Source organism: Mesocricetus auratus, unplaced genomic scaffold, assembly GCF_017639785.1.
Source record: "Mesocricetus auratus isolate SY011 unplaced genomic scaffold, BCM_Maur_2.0 Super-Scaffold_6730, whole genome shotgun sequence".
NCBI lineage: Eukaryota > Metazoa > Chordata > Mammalia > Rodentia > Cricetidae > Mesocricetus > Mesocricetus auratus.
Window position 1 is genome coordinate 12,253,839 of NW_024429184.1, and position 20,090 is coordinate 12,273,928.

The 20,090-nt window shown below is 51.7% G+C and overlaps 1 protein-coding gene across 2 annotated transcripts in view; it reads right to left on the bottom strand.

The window, feature by feature from the left end:
* Col15a1 (collagen type XV alpha 1 chain) overlaps positions 1 to 20,090 on the bottom strand; it is a 109,903-nt gene that overhangs the window by 19,149 nt on the left and 70,664 nt on the right. For both annotated transcript variants that reach the window (XM_040738621.1, XM_040738618.1), the window contains exons 15-28: positions 17,846 to 17,881; positions 17,338 to 17,478; positions 17,077 to 17,145; positions 16,322 to 16,357; positions 16,141 to 16,224; positions 14,348 to 14,413; positions 12,384 to 12,419; positions 9,844 to 9,906; positions 7,532 to 7,600; positions 7,389 to 7,424; positions 4,481 to 4,534; positions 4,040 to 4,099; positions 3,289 to 3,357; positions 3,122 to 3,163 (exon numbers count right to left, since the gene is read on the bottom strand). In XM_040738621.1, coding sequence (XP_040594555.1) covers positions 3,122 to 3,163; positions 3,289 to 3,357; positions 4,040 to 4,099; positions 4,481 to 4,534; positions 7,389 to 7,424; positions 7,532 to 7,600; positions 9,844 to 9,906; positions 12,384 to 12,419; positions 14,348 to 14,413; positions 16,141 to 16,224; positions 16,322 to 16,357; positions 17,077 to 17,145; positions 17,338 to 17,478; positions 17,846 to 17,881 — 861 coding nt within the window. The remainder of the gene's footprint in view (positions 1 to 3,121; positions 3,164 to 3,288; positions 3,358 to 4,039; positions 4,100 to 4,480; positions 4,535 to 7,388; positions 7,425 to 7,531; positions 7,601 to 9,843; positions 9,907 to 12,383; positions 12,420 to 14,347; positions 14,414 to 16,140; positions 16,225 to 16,321; positions 16,358 to 17,076; positions 17,146 to 17,337; positions 17,479 to 17,845; positions 17,882 to 20,090) is intronic.

The window sequence follows — 20,090 nt, forward strand, 5'->3', positions numbered from 1 at the left end:
TCACTAGGTGGCAGGGGTCTGGAATCCAAGCAGTTCTGGATAACATCGCTCTCAGTTCTTTCCCATATCCCTTCCCCTCCTCATCCTCTCCCCCCCTCTCTTTCTCTCTCTTTCTCTCTGCACTGCACAGGTCAGTCTTAGGTGTGATTCCTCAGAAGCTGTCCACTTTGGTTTTTGTGACATTGGCCTCCACCTCTGTGGCACTGGGATTACAAATGTGCAACACCATCTCCCCGGATCCCCGTCTGTTCAGGCAGAACCACCTGCAAACTGTTGTCACTGTGACAGGATTCCCTAGCAAAAGCTGCTGACAGAAGACAGGATTTATGACAACTCCAGGTTACTGGGGTTAATATCGCTAGGGAGTGAAGGTAGCATTGCAGGAAAGCAGCTAGTCACATTCAATCCACAGTCAAGAGCAGAGAGCAAGGAAGGCGTGCCTGCATGAGTGAAGGCATGCCTGCATGAGTGAAGGCATGCATGAGTGAAGGCATGCATGAGTGAAGGCACGCATGCATGAGTGAAGGCATGCATGCATGCACGAGTGAAGGCACGCATGCATGCATGAGTGAAGGCACGCATGCACGAGTGAAGGCATGCATGAGTGAAGGCATGCATGAGTGAAGACACGCATGCACGAGTGAAGGCATGCATGCACGAGTGAAGGCACGCATGCACGGGTGAAGGCATGCATGCATGAGTGAAGGCACGCATGCACGAGTGAAGGCATGCATGAGTGAAGGCATGCATGAGTGAAGACACGCATGCACGGGTGAAGGCACGCATGCACGAGTGAAGGCATGCATGCATGAGTGAAGGCACGCATGCACGAGTGAAGGCATGCATGAGTGAAGGCATGCATGAGTGAAGACACGCATGCACGGGTGAAGGCATGCATGCATGAGTGAAGGCACGCATGCACGGGTGAAGGCATGCATGCATGAGTGAAGGCACGCATGCACGGGTGAAGGCATGCATGCATGAGTGAAGGCACGCATGCACGAGTGAAGGCATGCATGAGTGAAGGCATGCATGAGTGAAGACACGCATGCACCGGTGAAGGCACGCATGCACGAGTGAAGGCACGCATGCACGGGTGAAGGCATGCATGCACGAGTGAAGGCATGCATGAGTGAAGGCATGCATGAGTGAAGACACGCATGCACGAGTGAAGGCATGCATGCATGAGTGAAGGCATGCATGCATGAGTGCTTGGTTCACTCTCTCCCCTCTTACACACTTAGGAATCTCTTGCCTTGGGTATGGTGCCAGCCGTAGTGGATAGGTGATACAGGCAATCCACTATGGACAGGCCACCCTGATGCACACAATCCCTCGTCAAGACCCTCGTCTCGGGCGATTCTTGATTGTGCTGGGCCTACTATTAAAGGGAACCACCAGTCTCCCCTTCCATTGTTTCCCCAGCGGAGTGATGGTACTCCACCTTGATCCAGGGTCTTTCTGTGCTTAGGAGTGGGGATTGCCAGCATCATGAAAAGATGTTGAGAGGAGGAGGGAATCTTCCAGAAAAAAATTAAGGATGGACATTGCAGAGATTCTGCTTAAGAGGCATGGTAGGGGTGCAAACCATGAGGTGTGAACTGTCTCAAGGGCTGGGCGTGTTTCTGTTTGACAATGTCCTCTCTGAGGAAACATCCATGCCTCCAAATCCCATGGTGCCCCAGTATGCCACAGGGAATTAAAACAAAACAAAATTCACTCCAAATGCTGCAAGCCTTAGCAGCGACTTCTTTTTAAGTAATTCCGTGACACCACCCCTATATGAGGATACTGCACAGGGCCCTAGTATAGACCTGTAACTGCAGTAGTATTTCCTACCACACTCTAAAGTTTGTGGTGGGCTGTCCCACAATGGGCGCAATGGGATTGCTTGCGGGAGATGGTGATAAGGCTGGACTCTGTGCAGAAGGGGGACCCTCAACACTCACAGACAGCGGGCCCTAGGCAGCCTACTACCACTGCAGGAGCAGGGAAGTGCCCAGCTGTCCTGGAATGTCTCTAGGACCAGATGCTGCTCTGCAGTTATTTGTATAAACGTGCCCTTGGTGCTACTGTTGGACCTGAACGGAGCTTCAGCACTGAACCCAGTTGGATCCCAGGCTCTGCTTGCCAGGCTACAATGTGTGGCTGCCCACTTGGATGCCTCAAAGGTCAGACTTGGACGTTGCCTAGGGCAACACACAGCCAGCCAGTCTGTGTTAGTCAGAGGCATCCGAGACCAGCCCCAGCACCACTCCCACAGGAACCCATTCAAGCCCACTTCAAAGAAGATTTTGAAGCCATCATTTGCAAACTCCAGAAAGCAGAGACCAAGTCTGTCTAGGTCATCCCTGTGTCCCGAGGGCCTAGCAGAGTCCTTGGCACTGGTGAGAGCTCAGTAAATATTTACTGAATGAATGAGAGAATGATTACTCACAGATCCATGACTCATGCCTGTCCCCGTGTTTCCTCACAGAAATAAACGCTTCTCTATGTCACTGGCAAAATCCTAGAGACAATGCTGCCAACCGCCTGTGTGTGTGTGGGGGGGGCTGGGCAAGGGATCACAGTGCCTGCACCTGCTTCCTGATGACCAAGAGATCTGAGCTGTGGTCCTAGCTGCCCCATGCCCCATGCATGACCTTGGGCTACCCAGAGAGCTTCTGTGGGCAGTTGCCTTCCCAAGATAAAGGGGAAAGATAACGCTTGCCTCTTGGGGAGGTATGGTAAGCAGTAACACAATTCTCAGGAAGGATGGAACGAAGTAGCTACAGATTTCAGCCCCAAGTTCCCAGCACAGAGGCCACGAGTTGGCATCACTTCTTCCTGTTGTAAGGGATATATTTGGCAATTGTTTGCTCCCCCTGCTCATGTGGCCAATGTGGTTTCAAAACAGAGCAGTGGCTGCACCGGTCATATTTAAAGAAGCCAGGGTGCGGACATTTCATTTCCAGGGTCTATCATCTAGAAATGTCCAGACCTTTAAGAGTCCACATGTGGTTAGAAGATACCAGAGTGGACATCCAGGGAAGGAAGGTACCCAAGGCAAGACCGATCTGTTTCTTTTCAGTTGACACTTGTGCTTAGCCTGCTGCTGAAGACAGGGATGCATGTCACTTACTGGAGTCTTGCAGTGTGGCCGGGCAGGTATTGGGAAAACAGCCTGTAGGAAAGAGAATATGAGAAGTGAGGTCATCAGGAAACCCAGCTCCGTCTGGGGCCACTCTGGTGCCCATTGCATGGTCTCCAGGAAAGCCTCCCCCCACCCCCAGCTCCATCCTAACTTACACCTTTGATGTTAACCACAGCTCCAGGGGGTCCTGGAGGTCCTGGGGGTCCAGGTAGGCCAGGTGGACCCTGCAGGAAAAAAAAATAAAGCTGCTCCTGAATTCAGGGATTGGGGAATAAGAGGCGACTACAGGATATGCCCCACACTCCGGGCTGGAAGAGCCTCTATAGGCAACCAACATCTGCCTCTGGTCTGCTAGTCCCATCCATAGAGCGCTTACACAGCTGGGCCATATCGCAAAAAGCGACGGTAAACCGTGAGGGAGACAGCAGAGCAACTATGTCACCCTGGTCGACACCCACCCATAACGAGGCTCAGAGAGGGGACCACAACCTGCTCAAAGTCATACAGCAGCTTACAGACAGCTGACGTCAGAACCCAGATTCTGGTTTCAGGGCAACGCTCTGTCAGTGTTAGCATTCCCTGGGGCTGTGTGCGGGAATGAGGAGGGGACACCAGGATCCGAGGATGCTCCGGTTCCTTTCCCCGTCCGTCCCCCTCCATCTGGTGTCTGCAAGGGGAGACTGGCACTCTTCAGCATGGGCATGACCTAGGAGGCTCAGGACCCTCCCGAGAGGGAGGTGGGGGCAGGGCTACGTGATGGTGGGGGAGGGAGCACACACTCCCGAACATGTACTCTGCCAGCCTCACTCACTGGACTTCATGGTACTGGACCCTCTCTAACAGGGTGTGGTAAGTGCCCCAGCTCCGGGGCACGCTCTCAGATGGGGGAGGCGGGGTAGCACTCACTGGCATCATGATCCCTCGATCTCCTTTGGCACCCTTGAGACCATTCAATCCTGGACGACCCTGAGATGCACACAAGACACCTTAGTGAGCTCCTGCCGTCGGCCAGCCTGGCCAGCCACATGCCCCATCCCTTACACCTTAGTGAGCTCCTGCCGTGGGCCAGCCTGGCCAGCCACACGCCCCATCCCTTACACCTTAGTGAGCTCCTGCCGTCGGCCAGCCTGGCCAGCTACACGCCCCATCCCTTACACCTTAGTGAGCTCCTGCCGTGGGCCAGCCTGGCCAGCCACACGCCCCATCCCTTACACCTTAGTGAGCTCCTGCCGTCGGCCAGCCTGGCCAGCTACACGCCCCATCCCTTACACCTTAGTGAGCTCCTGCCGTCGGCCAGCCTGGCCAACCACATGCCCCATCCTTTACTCTGGGGACACTGGTACCTACAGGTCGTCCCGGGAGGCCAAATTCTCCTTTATGACCTGGTGGTCCCTTGGGTCCCTAGAAGTAAAACAAACAGCAGGGTAGCAAAAGACAGAAACTCAGGCTCCAGAGACCTGGAAAGCTAGGCTTGCTCTTGTAGGCGGTGAAGCAGGGATGGGAGGAAGGAACATGAAAACCGTCCTGAAGCCCCCACCTGCCAATCAATTTCCTGGCCTCCTGCCTCTCCTCAGCTACAAGTGTTTGCTCAACCCTTCGCTATCCCTGTTTTTCTGAAGGCTACACACCCAGGACCCAACCCCTCAGTCAGGGTGAATGACATAGCCAGAAACTAGCAGCTCAGAGCCTCAGGTTCCTGGTGGCCACATGTTAGGCTGGCTCAGAACACAGAGCCTTGCCATTGGTCAGACATGCCAGGGTCCTGTATTCTGAGTATGCAGCCCCACCTCTCCCTACTCCCATATGCTCAAGATCAGGCTGCAGGGTGTGACCCTGCCAAGCTCCTACTCATCTTGAGGTCCAGCCTCAGCAAGGTGCCCTGTCCTCCTACGGAGTCCCTGACCCACAGACCCTACTTCAGCGATGGTTTTCTGGGTCCACATGCTTCCTGAGTCATTGCCCTCATCCAGGCTCCCAGCAGGAATCACCCTGCCTACTGAAGCCTGAAGAATGACAGCTATCATTATGTCTGTGCCCACTACCATTAACATAGGTAGCGTCTCCCGAAAGATGACGAGGAAGTAATAATTGCATTAAGACGGGCTCTGCCAACAGATGAGGCCACTGCAGGGGTCCGAGACCTAACACTAATGCACAAACTGACTTAGTGGAGCCCATTCTGTTTGGAGAGATACCTTGCCCAGTCTAGACACAGGGGTGTGGGGGTGGAGAGGTGCCTTGGTCCTGACTCAACTAGATGATGGAACAGACTTAGCAGACTTCCTATGGGAGGCCTCACCCTCTCCGTGGAGCAGATGGGAGGGGGATGTGGAGGGAGTGGGAGGAAAGGAGGGAGGGAGAACTGGTATTGGAATGTAAAAAGATAATAAATTAATAAATCTCAAAAAAGACATGGCTTGCATGAAAAATGTTGAGCCTATATTACTCTTAGAGGGCGTTTCCGGGGTATGGGCCGCGGGCAGGTGGTTCTTTGGAACTCTTCGAGAGTGCGCATGCACACGGAGTGTCCTGGATCTCATTAAAGTGCAGGTCAGTGGTGTCTGAGCTGGGGCCTGCAGCTCCGCATTTTTACCAAGCTCCCAGGTGATGCCAGGGATGCTGACCCGTGGCCCACACTTTGAGCAACAAGCCTTAGCATATTTGTGAAAGAGTTGTAAGCTACTCTGGTCTCTAGGGCCACAGTTAGCCCAGATGGAAGCATTATGCAAATTAAAAGGTGCCCTTACTGCCTGTGTTTGGCAAGCTGTGCACAAGCTGGCCTTCAGTGGGCTACCCGCCATAGCCATCTGCAGCCGCCTGCTGGCCCCACGACTAACTGTTTGCATTTCCCATAGAACTGGAGGTTACTGAGTGCTTAACCAGTTGGGAGCAAGACTCTCCCATCTGCCTTCACTCTCAGCCCACGCACTCTGTATTCAGCCTTTTCTGCCTGACTTCAGTGAACCAAAGCCTCAGAAGGTTTCCTGAAAGACATGCTTGGAACACATAGGTGTTCACTTCAGTGTGAGTCTTTCTCCCACGGCCTAAGATCCGGCTTCAGTCAAACAGACCCCACCACCACCACACGCAATCCAACAGTCCATGGTGCTCCAACAAACAAACAAATGACACAGGGCAGCTTATCTTTGGAAGATGTGTGGGAGCGTGGGGTGGGGGAGCGTCTGGGTACAGGGCATGCTGGGTTGGCCTCTCTCTTACCTCTTGCTTATCCTGCCCTGTCTCCTTGACTACAGACTGGGGTTGGGGTTATGTGATCACACTGGAGGCTGAAATGAGATGTCCCACGGGAAGCGTACACAGTGCCTGACCCACAGTGGGGATCCACACCCGAGCTTTCTTCGATTCAGGGGGAATGCATGACAGGGAAGTTTAGGGTTCATTCTTGGGAGAAATAGCTCAGAAGTCTTCAAAAGTCTAAGTACCTGTTTCAAGAACTTCAAAGCCCCGGAGGCTCTAATACTATCTAACATTGAGTCCAACCGATTGAGCATTCAGATGGGCAGACTGAAGCCTGGAAGAAGAGGAAGGCTCCCCGGTGCCTGTCAATCACCCCCAGCTCTCTTCTGTTTCCTGGATACACAGCTCTGCTACACATGTGAGTCCCCCAGGGATCTGAGCTCTGACCAGCAGAACATGCTAGTCTCTTCCACTTTCTCTAGTCTTAGCCGGCCAACTAGACAGTTCCTGCAGTTTTGAATCCAGAAGACACGGAGTCGCCGCTTGGACGGGAGAGGTCCAGCAGGAATGGGCCCCAGTGGATTGTGTAAGAATGAGAAATGGCGTGCTCCTATGTTCAACCGCTGGGGGTCTGTCTGTCTGTTGTTGTTTAGATTTATTATTATATGTAAGAGTGTTTTGCATACAGGTATGTATGTGTGCCTCCTTCATGCTTGGTGCCCACGGAAGCCAGAAGGTGCCAGGTCCCCTGGAACTGGAGTTATGGATGGTTAACCCACCGAGTGGGCCCTGGGAATTGAACCCGAGGCCTCTGGAAGAACAGCAGGTGCTCCTAATGACTGAGCCATCTCTCCAGCCCTGTTTGGTTTGTTTCTCAGAGCCTCTCGTAGGCCTGGCAACCACTGAGATTTCTGTGTCACTGTGGCTTGCCTCCCACAAACACGGACACATGTCTTGCCACCTGTCCCTATCTCACTTTTTCACAAGCAGAACAATGCCATCCGACTGAGCCAAAGCACGACAAAGGCTTGAAACCCTTGTTCCAAGCCCAGCTTACCATGGGTCCTGGGGCTCCATGCATTCCAGGTTCACCCTAGGACAGGAGATAGGCAATTGTCACTCAGAAGACACTGTTTACGATACAGCCGAAGATGGAGAGCCAAAACATTATACGCCCTCAGGCTGAGGCGATGAGCTTACCTTTCTCCCCTTCACCATTTCCAGAGGAATGTCCCCTGTCAGGATCGCACCCGGCTCTCCCTTCTCGCCCTGCAATGCAGAGAATCTTTTAAGGTCCAGCCTCCTCCTGTCACCTTGTCCAAGAGGTCATAAGAGCTCTCCATTCTGTCAGCATGACTTCTCGTCTTCAGACCACCCTCTAGCTCCGTCACTCTAGTGGCCTTCTTGTGGAGGGAATATCAGCCTCTTGCATGGTGGAATGTTCTCTGAGCTACTCCTTCCACGTGTTGTTGAGTGCACCCTCAAGGGCTCTAACGGAGAGTGGATATGCACCCTCACTCAGACCCCGCTCCTGCCCCAGGATGGCCCCTACTTCTTGCCATAGAATGCCCTTCCGTAAACACCTGGCTCCTGACATGCTCGATAATTTGCTTTCCTGATGACTTGAGATCTGCCTCCACCAAGAATCCTTGTTTATATAGATGAAATCAGGAGAGACAAAGCCATAAGTAAGCATGGTACCTCCCTCAACACAGGAGCCATCTCTCTTAATGCCCAACTGTCCTCCATTCGCCAAACCCCAGTGCAAACACCTTATTGTTTAGGCAAAGCTATCCTAGATTCCAGAAAAGAGATGATGGCAGACAGGGTTTTAAGGATGCAGGATCCTGTTCCTGAATCCTGTCCCCAATAGGGTCATCTACTATCCTGAGACTTCTGCAAAGACATACATGAAGAAACAAGGCCAGGTGGAGAAACTGGCATATTTCTGGGCCTCCACATTAGCCCTGGGTAACTGGGTTGGCCCCTCCCTGCATGCCCCAAAGCCTGCAGCTGATGTGTGGGTCTTACCGCTTCGCCGGCGAGGAAAGGCAGTCCCAGCAGCAGGAAGAAGCAAGCACAAAGCGTTAGAGGCAGAGCGACAGGAATGCAGGTGCGTTAGGGCTGGAGCACAGCTGCCTGGTGTCTGTCCCAGACATTGGAAGTAGCAGAGGACTAGAGGCAGGAGTAGCCCCTGGGATCTCGAGGCTAGGTCCACCTACTTTGCCACATAGGAAAAGTAGCATTGAGAGCAAGACCTGCCAGAGCCAACTCACCCCCATCCCTCCTCTTCAAGCCCGCGACAGCGACAGCAGCCCAGACAGCACCACTCTCTGTGCTTCCGGACTTTGCCCAGCACACCGAGCTCTCTGTGCCCTAGTGCCAAAGGCCAGTAGTCTCTGGGGCCTCTTTCCTTGTCCTGGGGCAATGCGGCATAGTTGGCACAAAGACCCAGAGAAGATTCCAACCCCCACTCCTCTCTAGACTCCCCAGGAGGTGTAGTCCCTTCTCTGCAGCCTTGAGACAGTGGGGTACTCTTCCCCTGTCCTGTTTTTGTCTTCCTATCATACTTGGCATAAGAAACTGCTGGACCCCTTCAGGGATCAAAAGATGAGAGGGAGATAGCACACACATGTGACTAAGTGACTATAGTCCGTTCATGTATGTATATTATAGTCATGGATGCTCCGGTCCTCCTTAGCTATGAAAGCCTACTAGGAAGCTGGTTGTAAGAGGCTGGGGGTGGGTACAAAGGGTGAGTCCCGGGGTTCTCCAGGAGTGCCCTGCATGGCATTTACTTCAACTACACAATGTTCACCTGACAATCAACAAATACTGGAATTCATTTCATTCACTGATTGTACATTCTTCCGTGAGGCTAGGGTTTGGGGTGTCATTTGTGGGCCAGACTCTGTACTGATTCCAGAGTTCCAGAAAAGTCTGTTGCCAGGAAGCACGTATGATAACCAGGAGACAAGACAGGTCAACATGTGAGAACGACCTCCAACCATGCTCTCTTTTCAGATGGGGGAAGTGTGGAGTCACCAGTGAGAGATCAGGGAAGTCATCAGCTGGAAAGTGACTGTGAAAAGGCATGGGGTTTCTTTGGGATGATAAAAAAGAAATTCGATGGGCTGGAGAGATGGCTCAGAGGTCAGGAGCACTGGCTGCTCTTCCAGAGGACTGGGGTTCTATTCCCAGCACCCACATGACACCCGAACAACCTTCATTAACTCCCGTTCCAGGGAATTTGATGTCCTCTGCTGGCCTCTGTAAGCACTGCATACATGTGGTGCATAGACACCCTTGCAGGCAAAACACTCATACACACAAAGATAAAATACATTTTAATTAAAGAAAGCATCCTAGAGTTAGAGAGTAGTGATGTTGGAGACTCTTCCCAGTGTCACCGAATTGCACTGTAGGGACTGTGTCTCCAGAGGGAAGCAGCTGGCCAAATGGAATGGTCAGCCAATTCCAAGCACATCCCCACCCAGACACCAGGCCCTTACCTGTTCTCCTTTTAGACCTGGGAATCCAGGCACACCGGTGTCACCTTTTGGTCCTCTGGGGCCCTGCAAAAAGTCATAGGAGGCCACTGTGTTGATGGTTAAAAGGGTTTGCACAAAAAGAAAGACATCTCTGTTTCTCTCTGTCTCTGTGTCTTTCCCTGTCTCTCTGTCTGTATCTCTCTCTGTCTCTGTGTCTCTCTCTTGTCTGTCTCTGTTTCTCTGTGTGTCTCCGAGTCTCTCTCTCTCTCTGTCTCTCCTTCAGAAAAACCACTTATCAAGCAGGCAGAAACCACGATTAGCTCTGCTCTTTTCCTAACCGGAAGAAGACTGGAAGCTGGGGACAGATGTCAGCACTGCGTGCTGGAGGCCTTGAGAGTCCACACTGCTGTGGAGATTGAAACAGAGCAGAGCAGGTCAGGGACCTGGCTAGGGAACTCCTTCTAGGAAGGCTGTTCACCTCGGGTGAATGTGCTTTTCCTTCCCGGCGCCTGGTCCTGCCGCGCCGGCCCGTCTCCCCTCGGGAGGATCTATTTCTTTTTCTTCTTTCCCGCCTCTTTTTTGGGGGTTGCTGTCCAGAGCCTAAGGATGCTTTTTAGAGCCCCTAACCAAAGATCTGGCTCCCTTGCTCTGTTTCTAAGTCCCGCTCCCGCTCTGTGGCTGCGAGCCGCCAGATGGCTGACCTCCAAGTTTATCTTCTCCTTTCTCCTCCTCCAGGCAGCTGTCTACTCTGGGTTTCCCTTGTAAATGCTAATCAAATGTCCTTGTGCCTCCCACTTGGATATGTTAACTCTTTTATTAGCAAAACCAAGAGCCCCATAAGTAGACCCCAGTTTCCATGGGATATGACAGCTCTACTCTGGGATTCCCCAAGACTTCCAGTAACACCTCTTTCCTGCCTTTTAATTCTTTGATAGAGAAAATGGACCTGTTTCTGCACCCGCAGACAGCATCACTCCTTTGAACTTTGGTTTCCTACAGGAGGGCCGATGCTACTGGATCTGCTCTCATCTGGTCCTGGGCCGACTCACCCACAGCTCCCCTGGTGCATCCTGTGCCTGCCTGCCGGGGTTTGCCCCAGGAGATGGGGCCCAGCATCCTAGCCCACCTAATCTTGGCAAGACCTCACACCTCGTCTCCCATGCTCTGGAGGTGACTCCCTTCCACTGGCCGCCTCATGCTGGCCCTGTTGTCCCTGCATGAAAGCTAGTGCCACCCCTGCTGGGTTGCTTCACACCCTCAGCACTCTGCAGAGTCAACGCCTGCACACCAGCCAGAGGCCATGTCCTTCAACTCCAATAGACACGGAACACTTGTGGCAGTGACTGGCCTAATCATGGTGTCCACTGTTCCAAGGCATTTTGTTGCTTTATTGCTGTTAAACCTTTCGCAAGTCCTGTCTTGCCGCTAGGTCAGAGGGTGTGCCGTCCACCACAGCAGGGACTTGGAAATATTTGAGTGTTATTTATTGTTTAGCATTTAACTTTTCCTTCATTCTTTCTTTTTCAATAAATTTTAAAGGACAAATTGGCAAAATCAGTTAAGGGGAAACCTCGCGTCTGGGATGTGTGGTCTGGACCCTCTCATGAGCCACCCCCTCTGCAGTGGCCCCTCAGAACGCAGACTCATTTGCATGGAGGAAGGCACATTCCAGAACGTGCTCTGAGTCTTGAAGTGGCCTCCTTGGGAGCTGCAGCTGAGAGGTCAGACCTCTTCAGCTAAAAATAAGGCCGCCTCCCCTCCACCACTTCTGTTCTGATACCTAGTGAACACGATATTTTTTTTTTTTACCATTGTCATGGCTGATGGTTTAGAAAATGTAAAAAAAAAAGTCTCAGTATATTAAAAAGGAAATATGAAAAGTTCAGAAAACTCTCAAAAGATAAAAACAAGATCATCTACAGTTCAGCCATCAGGGACAATTCCCATGACATTTTTACCCATTTCCCTCCTTTGTCCCAGAAGTGGCACCTCAGGGATAAGTTGCAGTTTCAGAGAAACAGTTCTCACCCTAGGGCACACATTCTAGACAAAGCCGATCACTTCTTACGCAAGAACTCGTGCCCTGGTGTAAAGGTGCACAAGGCTACAGCCTCCCTTCCATTCCGGGGCTGTCCTCTGTCCTCCCGCCATTGCCTTCCTACGTCTTGAGGGACTTTATCTGCACAGACTGTCACTTGAAATGCTAAGGGTACCCAGCTGCTGCCTGGGGCTGATGGCCCAGAGGTAGAGACATCATACCATAATACCTAGCCCTCTGTAGCTGTTACAGAGCACACACACACACACACACACACACACACACACACACACACACACGAGAATCTGTCACTTAAGGCAAGAAAAGAATCACAAAATGGTAAAGATATACCCTATAGGTCTCAAAGGAAGGAATGCTTCCGGGGAGAGTATGGAAAAAAAGAATGTGTGAGATGGTACTAGCGCTCGGTCATGCGGGGATGGAGGGAGCAGTATCCCAGGTGTAGGATCGGAGTGAGCACAGTGCCTGAGCACAGGTGGAAACCAGCCACTGCAGTACTTACTGGAAATCCTGGTAGCCCGGGCATACCATCCGGCCCCTGCAACACACCAAGGACAAAAAGCTCTCAGAGTCAGAAGTACTGCCCAGCGGCTACTGTCCCTCAGGCGCGCCAAGCTTGGGCCTGTTTGTCCAGCAAGGTCCACTGCTTCCCAGGACCCTGCCAAAGATCCAAACCTATTTCCACTCAGGGTAAACCACTGTCTCACTTTGTAGAAGGGAGTGCTGAGGGCTGGGAGGGAAAGCGCCACTGAGTCACACAGCTAGTTATGATGGAGGCAGGGACCTTCCTCAAGCAGCCACAGGCTCGTGCTGCTCACGCGATGTGTTCATGAATTAGATTTTAAAAACAACCAGGTAGAGGCAACGGTCTTAACCCACTGACTATGCAGAGTGTGGGGCATAAAGGTAATGACTTGAGTCCTCTTAGGAGGAAGTCGCCAAAGAGTAAGGTGAAGGTTGGTCCAGCTTTAGGGATGAGGGGGACTGGGACTCACCCTCGGGGAGGACATTGATGGGGAAGAAAGTCAGGAAGGGGAGGGCTGCAGTGAAGGAGCCGGGCTCGGGGCCCAGACCACAGGGACACCTTCTCATGGTTGGGCTGTCTCGCTTGCTCTAGTATCAACCCAACGCTCTAACCCTCCCTCTAGCTCTCCAGGGAGAACAAGACCTCCTGTGAGTGAATCTTTGCCCGGTAGCTGGCCTGCCTTAGGCTTCGAATACTGGGTCTTTGGATTATCCATTTCTGAAGCAGTCAATGGAAGGGGGCGCTAAGGGGCACAGCGTAGAAGAGGTGATGAGATGAGCCCTGTGGATGCTGTCCCTCAGAAGGAGAAGGCGGATGCTGTCCCTCAGAAGGAGAAGGCGGATGCTGTCCCTCAGAAGGAGAAGGCGGATGCTGTCCCTCAGAAGGAGAAGGCGGATGCTGTCCCTCAGAAGGAGAAGGCGGATGCTGTCCCTCAGAAGGAGAAGGCAGATGCTGTCCCTCAGAAGGAGAAGGCGGATGCTGTCCCTCAGAAGGAGAAGGCGGATGCTGTCCCTCAGAAGGAGAAGGCGGATGCTGTCCCTCAGAAGGAGAAGGCGGATGCTGTCCCTCAGAAGGAGAAGGCGGATGCTGTCCCTCAGAAGGAGAAGGTGGATGCTGTCCCTCAGAAGGAGAAGGTGGGGGGAAGAGGCTCCTCCCAGATGGCGGCCACAGAAATCTTGAGGAATGCTACAGGTTCTCTCCCAACAACATGGCTGGCCAGCCTCCCTGAGAGCTACAGGGTGGGCTGCTCCCCCAGGCATCTGCTAGGCACAGCTGGGGGCATGAGCACCTCTGGCTCCACAGTGACTTGCCACAGTGTGCCAAACATTTTCACCTCCCCCACCTCAGGTGTCCCAAAGCCTGGAAAGGGAACCAGGGACTCTGAGTGGCCTGCAGAGATGAGGCTGGACCCCAAGGCTCCTGTGGTCAGCACTTTTCTCCCCTTGATGCCCATCAGATGCCAGGGGAGTTTATTGAACGAAGCGAAACTACTTCCTTCTTTTGAGACCCTATCAAGCGTGGGTCAGTGCTAAAGCCTTGGGAGTCATGTGAGTCTCTTGTCTGTTCATTTCGTCATCTCTAAAATGGTGTGAGAAGCAGGTGTCAATCCTCCCCTGGCTCCACTGTTTTAACAAATGAGACTGAGCCCACACATGTAGGCCCACATTCCCAGACGGCATGGCACGAAGAGCTCTCTGACCTCACACAGAGCCCTGTGCACGGGATTGAAACCTTCCACTCCACTGAACACAACTCTGCATGATGAAATTAGTATTATAAAAACTTCTCAAAAAATTCAGATTTCCATCCTTTCGGCTCCGGGAGCTAAAAGGATTCCAACCCAACCCAGCATTTCCAGCGGGGACATCTGGGTAGGAGCCTCATTCCCAGCGGGGACATCTGGGTAGGAGCCTCACTCAGGGGCAGCCACAGATACAAACCGGAGGTCCCACAAGCTCAGGAATGTTGGAGAAATTCATGGATCCATTAGTGATGTTGATCAAAGACTGAAAGAGAAAAAATCACTCAGTAAGGACAAAGGACAACACATGTTCCTCCTTGCTTCTGGCTTAATTGAAGTCACCCAGCATGGAGCACGTGGATCACACTGTAAGGCCACTGCTAAACACACCCAACCCTTCCCGTCAAATGGTCCCAGCCTGCCCGTCACTTTTCTAATTAACTTGAAAATTACCTAGTAGATGAATGCCTTCTCTCTTTTAAAATTATAGACATACGTATATATACATATATGCGTGTGTCCACATATAATATGTATTTGTGTGTGTATGTGTAAAATAACTCATGTATGTTGTTATCTTACATAAATGGCCTCAGGTTGTGTGAACTCGCCTTCAACTCATTCTTTTCTACTCAATCATCTTGTGTGGAGAGCTTCCCATGTGCGATTCTGGAAGACATCTATTTTTAGTTTGAACAGACTGTCAGGGAGCCCTCCACAGGGGATGTGCAATTTACACTCCCCCCACAAGCACTCAAGACTGTCTATTTCCCCACATGCTTGGCGCTTTTAAATCACACTCGTTTTCCTCTTAACTCTGGTCATTCTTTTTCCAGGTCTTTGGGACTTTTTTTTGGCCGGGGGTGGGGGGGGGGCTTTCTCTTGTCTGCCTACCTGGTTGTTATTCTTTTAGAAATACCTTGATCTTTCTCAAAGGCAGTGGCCTACTATGTGGATATCTGATGGACAGAGGGATGGACAGACATATATCTGATCCAGCCACAGTTTAGCCTCTCTCCATCACTTTAGTCACTCCCAAGCCTGCTACCCACTGTCAGTGAGCTCCTGGTGCAGACTGTGAGTGCATGAATGTTTGGGTGTTAATGGTAGGCACAGAGATTTAAATGACACTCACGGGCAGGCAGAAGACATGGAGCATGTAGGACAGGCATGCTACCAAGCCTTTGCTTCGTGATACGGATTAAAGATGACATCAAAACCACACGTTACTACTTCCCTGGGAATGGGGGCCAGTCTGGGGAAGAGACTTGCTTTGCTCATCTGTGTGGAGAACTTTCCAAGTGAAAAGTTGGAAATATGTCTATTAATAGTTTTTAAAGAAATTGCCAAAGAACCATCCAATGAGCTCATCTGAGGATGCCTCTCTGACAAGCACTGGCCCTCAGGGGTATAACCCTGGCTTCTCTTGGTCTCTTTATTCCCACCCTGGAAGATGGGGGACACTTCCTGATAGCAGTTTGTGGCATGCTCAGCACTGTCCTTCTCTCTCGTGTCTGACTCTGGAATTAGTGAGAAGCCACGTATGGCTGTCCCATGGAGTGGAGGCCATTAGCCTCAGCACATACTTTACCATCAGTGAGCAGGTCTGTATCTCTCACACACGGTGGAGGCCACTAACACACCCTCTGCCAGCAGTGAGAAAGTGATCTCAGGCCTGTGTCTCTAGCTTTGACTTTCCTTCTGAGCCAATTGAGGAAAGTCAAACTTATTTGGGGCTTCCCCAAGACTCCAGTACTGTCTAGGCTGCTGTCTAATCCCTGATCTTGCCAAGCGGAAGGGCAGACTCCGCAGGTTATATGTAGGAGAGTGGTGACAGGGAGGGGGTAGGGACGGATAGGTGAGCATGCTGGCAGGTGCAAGTTCTGACACTATCCGGAGCCACCAGCCGTGGAGTCCTGAAGGGTTGGGGACCTGCTGCCCCCTTTAACAAAGCAGAAAACACAACCAAGCTCCAATCTGGATGGTACTCACACTGGACAGGACCTGGACACGCCCAGGTGGTCCCCTGGGCCCAGGGGGTCCCACAGTGCTGGTTCCATCCATTCCCCGTTCACCCTAGTTACAGCAGAGGGATGTAAGAACAAAGCTCGCAGTCTATGGATAATGCTTCTACAACCATCTGGGAAGACCCCACCTCAGATGGGCTACTCACCTTGGGTCCTTGCTCTCCTTTCTCTCCTTTGGGACCCTGACAAAAATAACCAAACAGATTAAGAGAAGTTCTTTGGCTTTCTCCTGTCTGCTGGTGCAGTCTGACTACTTGGCATCTCTCCACCTCTCCCTAAGCTCTGCATTTGATGCTGTCCCGGGTGACGGGGTCAAAAGGTGAAGGGGAATTCCCCTTCCAGGGTCAGAAGAGAAGTGCCCACAGAGGGCAAGCCCCCGAGGCCCTCTCCCGGCATGGAGGTGCCCCCTGACTCCACCCTCAGATCCCGTGTGCACAGGAAGCTCTGTTTTCTGTGCCAGAAGATACTCCCTGGGCACCTGGCTCTGGGTTCCATGTGACAAAGATTATTATGATCCAGCGGAGTGTCTTTATGCAGGCATACCACATAGGACAAGGGCAGTGCCTTCTGGGGATGAGGGAACAGGCAGGGTTCTTAAAAGGGGCAAAATGACTGTAACATGGTGACAGGAAGCCATGAAGCAGAGATGCTCAGGAGTAAGAGACTGACCAGCGGGGACAAAGATGGACATCAAGTGTCCCTACATGGGTTGACGCAAAACTTCTATGTGGCCCCTGGAGAAGGAGCCCGAGATGAACACCTTACGGGCTGCACAGCTTGGGGCTGGAGGCATAGTGAGTGTGAACCATTAAACAGAAAGGCCAGGATGGTCCCACAGCCTCCTCCCTCGGGTATGATGTCAGGACCGTGCTCATAAGAGGGTTCATAAAAGTCTACCTACACTTGGAGAAGCGGGTCCCGAGATTCTGGGTTTGCTCAGCAGCTGGATGTCCCCCGAGCCTTCGATGTCCTGGGGAAGAAGGAAAAGCAAGGATCTCAGAGCTCGCTGCCAGGCACCTGCTCATGCCAGGTGGAATGCTGGGAACTGGGGTTCACAGGGCACTCAGCAAAACCTCTACCCTGGAGTCAGTCTCCAGGGTGCTGTGCCTTCCAATGGTCCTTACTAACTGTCATTCTTCAGTCACAGAAAGAGCAAAAGTACCTCAAATCCAAGTTCGGTTGTACATCCAGGGCCTGGGGGTCCCGGGGGTCCAGGAGGCCCTGGTGGTCCCATGACCCCAGGAGTGCCAACTTGTCCATTTTTCCCCGGGGGCCCTGGCAAGCCTCGATTGCCAGGGTCTCCCTGTAAGAAAGAAGACAGGACAGTTACCAGCTGCAATTCCCCCCCTGGAAGGAGAGCGTGTGCACCTGAGTCAGAAAATGACTCCTTGAAGCTGTTAAGTTGGGAAATTCTCCGGTGGCGCTGCTTGATGGCATAGCACAGCTGTCTCGCTAATCGACATCTCCCTAGACTGACGTGCTTGCTGAGGGGTGAGGGGGGTGACATTGCAGGGTTACCCCTGCCACCACTGCAGCTGCCTGTCTTCCCCGAGCCACCACGCTGAGGGGTGCTTCTCTTAGCTCCGTGACAGTTAGGGCTTCACTCCGCTGGCCCAGGGGCACACTGGTAGCAGAGGAAAGAGGAGGGAGGGAAAGCTGTTCTCAATTACCTTCTCGCCGACAGAGCCATTAGGTCCTCTTGCTCCCTGAAACACAGGAACACACAGGCCAATTAGGACGCATCGCACTAGGCATGCTCGGCGGAAAATGCAGAATTACAGCATTGAGAATAGCAGGGTACCACAACAGGACCGTTATGTCTGAATTTGGCTGGTGTCTCCAAGATGAGCACATTACCATGGCTGTCAGTCTACTGAACAAGTCAGACCCAAACGTTGAGAAACCCATTCCTCAATAATTAACCAACACCCCCCCCCACACACATACACACAGCTTGAGAGTAGACTAAAGCAGTTGGCATGAAGCAGGAGAGATCAAAGCCCCCTCTCAGAGACTCACACTGAGGCAGCTGCCCCCCCGGCCCCACCCCAACATGACAAAGGTAAGGTGTGCTTCCAACTTTAAACCAAGGGAAGGAGCAATGGTTAATTTTGATTATCAATTTAGTTGGCTTGAGAAGCACCTTAAAGATTTGTAAGCACACTTCTGGGCATGTCTGTGAGGGAGTTACCAGAGAACATTCATAAGAGGGGAAGACCTTCCCTGAATGTGGACAGCACCATCCCATAGGCTGCGGACCTACGCGCCAAGTTGGAAGAAACAGGGAGCCAGCTGGCACGGCATCCAAAGCAACACCTCTCTCTGCTCCTAAGAGAGTTCACAGCTTTGTTCTGCTACATCATCTTTGCTGCCAAGCTTCTGCCTCCCCATGGCCCAGACACAAACAATGAAGCTAGGAAGCTAGGCCTGAACCTCTGAAACTGTGAGCCCTAATAAGACTGTTCTCCTGCAGGTGACAGTCCAGCCATTACGTGGCCACACAGGTGTGACACTGATTATGACATGACTGCCACCAAAGACAGCATCTGTCCTTGCTCCTTTCCTGAGATAGATCAAATCCATAGGAGTAACCTACATCACCCATAGGATGGGTAGTGAGTCTGCGATACTCATCCTCAAATAAGATGGAAATAACCTGGCTGGAAATAAATGGGAATGGCAAAGTAAAACAGACAGGAACCTTGGCAAGGCCTCAGCTGTGGAGAGCAGCCACAGAGACCAAAATGCCCTGCATGGTGGTGAACACAAGAGCAGAAGACAGCCCAGGAGGAAGCAGAGGTAGGGGTGACCCTGGAGGAAGCAGAAGTAGGGGTGACCCTGGAGGAAGCAGAAGTAGGGATGCCCCAGGAGCCTCTGACACGGAGACCGTTTGCATTTCTACGTCAGGACAGCTGTCCAACACCAACCAGTCCCCCCCCTTCCCCCCGCACCATCTTAGACACACCCCTGTCAAGGAGCGCCTGTGAGTGCCGTTGTACAAGAACAATAAGAGTTATTTTCAGGGGCAAAGAGAGGGCAGGACTCTAGAGCCTAGAAAGTGCATGGGCATCCCCAAAAAATCAATTTCAGAAGAACCCTGTTGATGGACATTCTACTCTTTCCACTCCTACTGAGAAACTCACAAGCCTCAGATGTAGCCACTGCCCACTTCCTTAATGGTCTACGCCAACAGAGGCCTAAAAGCTAAGACGAGATGCCAACTTTGAAAGCAAAAACACAAGAAGAATCACTGATCTGAGGGAAGGCAAGACACTATGAAGGAGACAAAGCCAACAACAGAGCAAAGGAAGCAAATGCAACCAGAACATCAACACCCTCAGAGAGGAAAGGGAAGATATCTCAGAACTGTGAGACAAGAGCCAACTATTAGGAGATGTGAATTATCTCAGAATAGTGGTTATGAAAAAGAACCAATTAGGAGTCACGGATATAAAAACATATCGTGGTTGAAATGAAGAAATCTATAGGAATAAAGGAAACATTTCTCAAAGAGAAAACCAACGACCAGGCTACAGAATTGCTCCAAAAAGCAGACCTAGAAAGAATGACCAAAGAGAGCTCAGAGGACGAGCAGGGTCATCTGACCACTCAGAATAAAGACCTAGAAAGAATGACCAAAGAGAGCTCAGAGGACAAGCAGGGTCATCTGACCTCTCAGAATAAAGAACAAAGAACGGACAAAGCAGTAACTGGAAAACCCCGCTCTTGACCCTAGCAGGAGGCTAACATACACTCAACATTTCTGAAAACAAACAAACAAAAACAAAAAACAAAACACTACAACCCAGAGATCTCCAGATTAAACAGCGACACCACACCCCAAGGCTCTTTAGTACCAAACGGGAGAATGCATCATTTGAAGAATCCATATCTCACTAGTGACAATACATGGGC